At 46.6% G+C, this 7,971-nt stretch overlaps 1 protein-coding gene across 2 annotated transcripts in view; it reads right to left on the bottom strand.

The window, feature by feature from the left end:
- Nucleotides 1-2,686: 2,686 nt before the first annotated feature.
- The window catches only part of LOC124484502 (WD repeat-containing protein 70), a 38,691-nt gene continuing 33,406 nt past the window's right edge, over nucleotides 2,687-7,971 (bottom strand). The window contains exons 15-19 of one of the 2 annotated variants that reach the window (XM_047045428.1): nucleotides 7,811-7,890; nucleotides 5,599-5,715; nucleotides 4,525-4,687; nucleotides 3,127-3,234; nucleotides 2,687-2,914 (exon numbers count right to left, since the gene is read on the bottom strand). In XM_047045428.1, the coding sequence (XP_046901384.1) occupies nucleotides 3,147-3,234; nucleotides 4,525-4,687; nucleotides 5,599-5,715; nucleotides 7,811-7,890 (448 nt within the window). In that variant the 3' untranslated portion in view covers nucleotides 2,687-2,914; nucleotides 3,127-3,146. Of the gene's footprint in view, nucleotides 3,235-4,524; nucleotides 4,688-5,598; nucleotides 5,716-7,810; nucleotides 7,891-7,971 lie in introns of both variants that reach the window. The other variant, XM_047045427.1, reaches the window with a different exon arrangement.

Raw genomic sequence — 7,971 nt, 5'->3', positions numbered from 1 at the left:
AGGTGTGTGTGGGCGTGCAGGTGTGTGTTAAGGGTTGTACGTGTGTGTGTAAGCTGTGTGCGTATGTATTCATCAGTGTGTAGATGTGCGTAGGTGTGTATGTGTTGGTGTGCTTAATGTAGGTGAGTGCAGCTGTGCATATGTGTCTGCTTTTGTGTAAGTAACTGTGTGTAGGTGTGTGTTAGGTGTAAGTGTGCGTACGTATGCATTGGGTTTGTGTAGGGCTGGTAGGTATGGATTAGAGAGGAGTCTATCCAGAACTCCACTCCCTCTTGTTGTACATTCCTGAAAAGCAGCCCAGGGCTGAACGCTAAACAAAAGCTGGATGAAAAGCGACACGGAGCTGTAAATCCAGGCACTCAAGCAGAATGTTTCCACCGTGCTAAGCAGATATGTAAACGCAGATGAGAAAAGGGCGGAGGGTGAGTCAGTCAATCGGGGTGTAGGGAGCCCTGTTGCTAAACACACACGCAGGTTCATGTGTGATCTGGTTCTCTCAGGGGATACACAGGGGGAACCCTATGATTTCAGAGGGCCATCTCGGGGGGACTGGACCAGGGGACCATACGGCTGGCAGATTACCGTGGTCTGAACCCGGTATCGAGCGCTCGATCTTGGGGTAAATGTATCTGAGGATGGGGGGGGATAGGGGTATGGCATTGGGGTAGAGGTGGGAGAAAGGGGTGAAGTGTGGTATGGGGGTGGGGGTTGAGGGGTGGGGATGAGGTGTGGGCGAAGGAATTGGGAAATATTTGACCCCGCCCCCACACAGGGGGATTGTACAACACAAACCACAACCCCCCCCCCGCCTTCAGGACAGGATGATGACTACTCTGAACACGGATGGACTGTGACATCACCCACTCGGGCATTCCAACATTCCGGCATTCCAGTCTGGGAAACAGACTATGCTGGCCTGGCTGATGACATGACCACTGGGAATATTTTGGCAGGGGGGGCCTGGGACTGGCTATGGTAACGCAGCCTCTTATTGGAGGATTTCAGGGCGCTGGAAGTTTGGTCCTGAAACTGGTGGTCAGAACCCAGATTATTTCTTGTTATTGTACGCCTTTTATCATTTTGTGGTTATCACGCACAACAAATGTAAAACAGTCTACACAGCTATTATGGAGCAAGGCAGAAGGCAACAAAAAAAAATATTTTGAAAAAGTCTCAAAAGGTTTAAAAGAATTAATTAAAAAAACGAAAGAAAGTTTGTTTTAAACTTGAATGTGTCAGGTTGTGTGAGAAAAAAAAGTTTGCACGGTAAAATACATTTACAAAAAAAAGTACAAAAAAATTAATAAACTAAACTTTTTTAGTGGCAGGTTGTGTGAGAAAAGTTTTACAACATATTTAGGTTTTGAAAGGTTGATTATATATATATATATATATATATATTTAAAAAAACGTTTTTTAAGGTACGTTATGGATAAGACAAAGGAGTTAGCAATGTCAACATGACTGAGAATAGAGACCTGGCCTTAGCACGAAGTAGCATGCTAAGAAATGTTAGCATGACATAGCATGCTAAGAAATGTTAGCATGACATAGCATGCTAAGGCATCTTAGCATGACGACAACAACACAACTGAAGGCAACATGTGTTGAGTTTGTCTTTTTGAAAACCCTGGTCTGAAACAACTGCAAAATGGCAGTAATTGGTTTGGCAAAGACCACACATTTCTGGACACATTTGATCTGCATAAATTACGATAATAATAATAATGTGCTTATTTTTTTGACACTTTTATCCAAAACATATGGGGGAGATTTGAACCTGATGATCAGCAGTCAAATGCTCCAACACTGAACTATTTACAGTTGGATCATAATAAAGGATTATAAAAAGCATAAACATAGGATCCATGTTGTTTACCTGCCTGCTGCGTTTCCCTCTCTCACGCTAAGGTTATAGGACACTACTGTACAAGTCAAACCAGAGACTTCTCTCAATGTTGCTGACTCATGTAAGTCAGGCTTGTTTTCTGGAAAAGGTTGATATTCATGGAACGCCTCAAATGTTTTCAACACTGGGGAGTGAAGAACTGCCAAGTGACACAACCTCCAATCATAGAGAAGTAAATAGCATCAACTCATTCACTTTTTATAAACCATTGCCTGAATACAGTAATGATAAAGTTCAAATACATAAAACAAGACACTTTTGTTCATGCCTCAGAACATCCGATCACTCCCTCCAGATTCTCTGCGATCACATTTAAGACCAGCAGGATCTCTCAAACAAACTTTCAAAGGCAAAAACATTTCCTGTGTGGATAGTTAACCAATGCTCTATTCTATTATGACATGTTTTGTTCTTGAATATTCTACCTTGCTATGCCCTATTCTGTTCTGCCACTTAGCATTGTGAAATGCGTCTGTTGTTCATCCTTCAATTGTACCATACCAGTGTCAATGGACACTGGTATGGTACAAGAGTCTACCAAATGACTCAAATGTCAAATACGCCGTTTGGAAGCAGTGACAATCATAAATCCACACACGAGATCTCCTCATTCCTCATCAATATTTAGAAAGTCCTACAAGTGAAACTGCGCAAAAACAGAAACATCTAAATAAATATTTACTCATCACCATGACTCAGCAGGCTTCTTAACAGAGCGGAGGACGATGTTGTAAGAATCGACACTAGAGAAACTACAAAATATAAAAATAAAATGCATTTTCATCAAAAAAAATCTTTTATTCAGGGCACATTTACAAGGAGCACAGATGTTGTCCAGTTTATGTAAAATGATCTAGGCTACGTTGTAAAATAGAAGTAGTTTACTTGGAGAAGTTTGTCTGACAACATGTTCCCCCAGGGACGAGTACGCTGGCTGGACACACAACTCACCAGCCACTGACCAGCAGCCCCAAGCCTGTGCTTGGATCATCTGACCTCCACAAGCTTCCCCAGAGATAAAAACATAAGGATCAAAGTAAAAAACACAAAGATAATCTTTGTCACATGTGGGCTTTCATATAGAAGCTATATCATTTTGAAAAGACAAAAAAACTAAACATAACCCCCCCCCCAATGTTTTTTTTTTTTTTACACATAATAATGGAAAACGCCATTAAAATATGCATACACAAACACACACGCACACACACACACACAGGCTTAGCTGCGGTCTTTCTCAGATCTTGCGTTTCTTCCACTCTGGTTCGTTCTCTGTCTCTTCATCCTCCTCCTCTTCCTCAGCAAACACTGGCTCAGGCTGGGTCCTGATAGGACACACACACACAGACACACACAGTTTAATAATTCAAGTCTTTACTGACAGACAGAGGAGTAAAGAGGGAAAAAACAACGAAGGAGAGAGGGAGAGGGGAGAGAGGGGGGAGAAAGTAGGAGAGGAACAGAGAATACGAGGGAGAGAAAATGAGAGAGAAAGAGAGGGATGATAGAAGAGACATAAAACAGAGAGGGAAGGAGTAGATTAAACCATTTCTCCATTTGTCATCACTTGGTCCTGAGCAGTGATTACAATGCAACATCTGTCTTAGGGTGAGTCAAGGAGAGGACATAACTCTCTCTCTCTCTCCCCTCCCCCTCCCCCCTCCCTCTCACTCTCCCACACTCTCTCTATCCAGCCCAGAGTGTATGACACCATGCGTGTGAGACACCACAAACTTGCCTGCACACTGTCCGTGTCCTTACTGTGTGTGTCCATTCATGTATACGTGTGTGTGTGTGTATATATATATATATATTAGTGCTGTCAGTTAAATGCGTTATTAACGGCGTTAACGCAAACCCAAATTAACGGCGTCAATTTTTTTATTGCGCGATTAACGCTCTTTTTGACCTAGCAAACTTTGTAGTTTTTTTCACATTCTGTTGCGACAACCACGGACGTTAGAAAAACTACAATACCGCACCGGATCTAGCTAGACCGGAAACAAAACAACATGCACGCCACACACTTGTTTGGGCTTGCGAGCCGGCTAAAGAGCAGAGCCCGTTTACGGATATTAAACATTCTCTGGTAGTAGGCTAACGTTACGTTTTGAGTTGATTGCCAGCGCCAGACGCCGAAATGGATGCCAATAAGATTCTGAATAGAAAGTTTACTTTTAAAAGGTTGCCAAATGGTTCCATTTACTATACGAAAGTGATCAGTGTGTTCTGTCGTTGTGAACTGAGCTATCATCGCAGCATGTCGTGGAGTGTAAAATACAATTTTGATGGCCAAGCACACAGCTGATGCAAATGCTCCGCCCGCTCGTCAAAGCCAGGCGATTGCAATGTTGTTATCAATTTAAAAAAAACATTTGCACGAAGCAATCCGAACCACTTTTCCATGTTGATAAGAGCATTACAATTTGAAAAAATAATGGATGAAAAAGAAATCAAGGGACATTTAGAATAGATAAAAATGTGCGATTAATTGCGATTAATCGCGAGTTAACTATGACACTAATGCGATTAATCGCGATTAAATATTTTAATAGTTTGACAGCTGTAATATATATATATATATATTGTGTGCATATATAAGTGTGTGTTCTTACTCCTTGTAGGCCGGGGCGACCCAGTAGGGGTTCTCAGATGCCTCCTTGGCGTGGCGCAGGATGGCGGCGCGGGGGTTGCTGTCATCCGTCTTGTCCAGAGCGATGTTCTTCACGATGAAGGACGACAGGGTTCCTCCATGAGCTGCTACCCTCCCGCCACGACCTGAGCACGGGAACACGGGTCAGCCACACACACACACACACACACACACACACACACACACAGGAACGTTAGGGAAACCATCATACAGGGTGTAGAGAGAGAGAGTATTGATGTTCCGCTTAAACACACTTACACACATTCTCACTCACACAAACATACACACAGACATACACTCTCTATTACTCTTTCTGTCTCTTCCTATCTAGTTCTCTCTCTCTCTCATCATCTCTCTTCCTCTCCTGCCCTCTCTCATCATCTCTCTTGCTCTCTCCCCCCCGCCCTCATCTCTCTTCCTCTCTCTCCCCCGCCCTCTCTCATCATCTCTCTTCTTCTCTCTCTGTTTCTCTAGTGTATACAGTCCGGAGGTAATAGTCGTAATCATGCTGTTATCTATGCAGAGGTGACTGAGTCGTGATGTTATAGTCAGACACAGACAGGTCTAACAACGACCAGCTGGGATTCCTTCAGGACATGTTGTCCAGCACCTTGCCTTATTAACTGTGTGTGTGTGTGACGGAGCCAGATGGTGAGTCTAGCAGACTGGTCAGTCCAGTCTCTGTTAGGCAGCAGCGTCCATGGCCTGGCATGGAGCAGTAGGAACCCTATGGAAGGAACCCCGAGACCAAGGCTGGTCCCAAGGCTAATAGAGCAGGTAGACCAGGTATGTGAGGTGTGTTACCTGATGTGTGTGTGTGTTACCTGGTGTGTAGTGTGTGTGTGTTACCTGATGTGTGTGTGTGTTACCTGGTGTGTAGTGTGTGTGTGTAGTGTGTGTGTTACCTGATGTATGTGTGTGCATGTGTGTGTAGTGTGTGTGTTACCTGGTGTGTGTGTGCGTGTAGTGTGTGTGTTACCTGGTGTGTGTGTGTGTGTGTTACCTGGTGTGTGTGTGTGTGTAGTGTGTGTGTTACCTGGTCCAGACACAGGGGGCTCAGGTTTGTGGGACTTCATGGGGTCCAGGCGATCCTTCTCCAGCTGCTTCCTGGTGCTGCGCTGGCGAGCCTCGCGGAACATGGGCAGGGCGTGGGCTGGAGGGGGAACACATGCACACACACGCCGTTGTAGTAAGTTTAGGTATGCATGCACAGTCACACACGCACACCATTGAAATGACACTTTTAGGTAATCATGCACACACACAGCATTGAAATGACAAACCCTTTTAGGTACGCCTGCTCACTCACACACTCGAGAGAGAGAGAGAGAGAGAGAGAGAGAGAGAGAGAGAGGAGAGAGAGAGAGAGAGAGAGAGAGAGAGAGAGAGAGAGAGAGAGAGAGAGAGAGAGAGAGAGAGAGAGAGAGAGAGAGAGAGAGAGAGAGAGAGAGAGAGAGAGAGAAGAGAGAGAGAGAGAGAGAGAGAGAGAGAGAGAGAGAGAGAGAGAGGAATAAAGGGAGGGAGAAAGGGTGTGTGTGTGTGGGGGGGGGGGGGGTACACCTGCATCTGCGTGTGAGAGAAGACAGACAGAGAGAACGAGAAAGGAGAGAGAATGGAGAGGGAGGAAAGGAGAGAAAGAGAGGAGAGAAAACGTCTATAGACGGCAGGAGAGGAGAGAGAGAACAGAACGAGAGAAGAGACACACACACACACACTTAGCACGGGGCGAGCTCGATGGAGTGATTTTCCATCCAGCTGCAGTGTTGTCACTATCCACCGTTCCTTCATCTCCTCCACACTGCATTAGGCAAAAAGGTTACTGTTAACAGCTTCCCTCTCCTCTCTTACTGGCCCGTTACCCCGCTTCCTGTCCTCTGTGACTTTCCAGCGTGCGTCACACGGCAATGACATCCCATAATGCACGTTGATTGCCTGCCGTGCCCCTGAACAATGGGTCCTGTTCCAAGGTGTGTGAATCGGCCAATCAAGGACAGGTGGCCAGGGAAGCTGGTGCTGTGGACACGCGTGGAGGAGGTGAGGACCTCGTGTGTGTGTGTGTGTGTGAGCACACTGTGCAGGGACTCGTGGGCTGTGAGGAAGGTGGATGGGTTTACTGTGTGTGTGTGTGTGAGCACGCGTGTGAGTGTAAACACCGTGCGGAGGGCAGTGGGGGTTAAGTGTGTGTGTGTGTTTGTATAAACTGAGGAGAGAAAGACACAGGGGTTAAGTGTGCGTGTGTCTTCACTGTCCAGCACGCCGGCAGGGCGGGAAAGGTGGCTGTTCCTGGCGTGACAGCTGTGTGTGTGTGACGTGTCACATAGTATGTGTGGTAAGAGTGTGTGTGTCTGTCGGGTGGCGGGGGGTCAGAGAGTGTGTGATTGCGGTAAGAGTGTGTGTGTCTGTCGGGTGGCGGGTCAGAGAGTGTGTGATTGTGGTAAGAGTGTGTGTGTCTGTCGGGTGGGGGGGGGTCAGAGAGTGTGTGTGTCTGTCGGGTGGGGGGGGGGTCAGAGAGTGTGTGTGGCGTGTTGCCCTCTGGCAGCCCATCTTTTCACCCCTCATCCCACACCATCAGCTAATGGACTCGTGACAGCAGTGAATACACTGTGTGTGTGTGTGTGTGAGAGTGAGAGTGAGGGTGTAAGCAGGCGTGACTACCCGATCCAAAACAAAGCCTGACGTGTGTGTGTGTGTGTGAATGTGTGACCACTTTATTCTGTGTGGGACCACTTAACTGGGTGTGTTTGAAAGACAGTTCTGATAGCCTGGCACTCTCCCATCTCCTGATCACACAGAGCCCTGGTGCTCGGGTGTGCTTGGGTCCAGTGTGTGTGTGTGTGTGTGTGTGTGTGTGTGTGTGTGTGTGTGTGTGTGTGTGTGTGTGTGTGAAGCTGTGTGTGTGAGAGAGAGAGTGTCTCAGTATATGTGTGTGAAAGAGTCTGTGTGTGTATTTCCAGGAGCATGTGTATGGTAGCTGCGTTGGACAGATGGTTCCTGGTTCAAGGTGGACAGAGTGCTGGAGAGCTCTTGAGAGAGGCACTTAACCTAAATTGCTCCAGTAATTGCCCGCTGCCATAACTGGAGGAAGTGTGAAACGGTCAGTCTAGCAGGACGAGGAGGTGAGTTCGGAAGGTGAACATCTAGTGTCTTCATAACACACTCGCCAGGAGGACAGCTACCAAGTGAGTTATGACCTCCATCAGGGGGATGACAGTGTGTGTGTGTGTGTGTGTGTGTGTGCGGACACTTACGTGTGATGATGTAGTCTTGCGTCAGTGTCTCAGCTATCCTCTCCTTCCTCTGGCTCTTCACCACACACAGCTTAGCACCCCTGCACACAGAGGAGGAAGTTAGACATTCCTCGCACACGCATGCACACACACACACACACTCCTCTCACACACACCCTCTC

The sequence above is a fragment of the Hypomesus transpacificus genome, chromosome 22 (assembly GCF_021917145.1).
Source record: "Hypomesus transpacificus isolate Combined female chromosome 22, fHypTra1, whole genome shotgun sequence".
Classification (NCBI taxonomy): domain Eukaryota; kingdom Metazoa; phylum Chordata; class Actinopteri; order Osmeriformes; family Osmeridae; genus Hypomesus; species Hypomesus transpacificus.
Note: the sequence above shows the minus strand (reverse complement) of the source record. Positions and strands in the feature narration are given on the sequence as shown.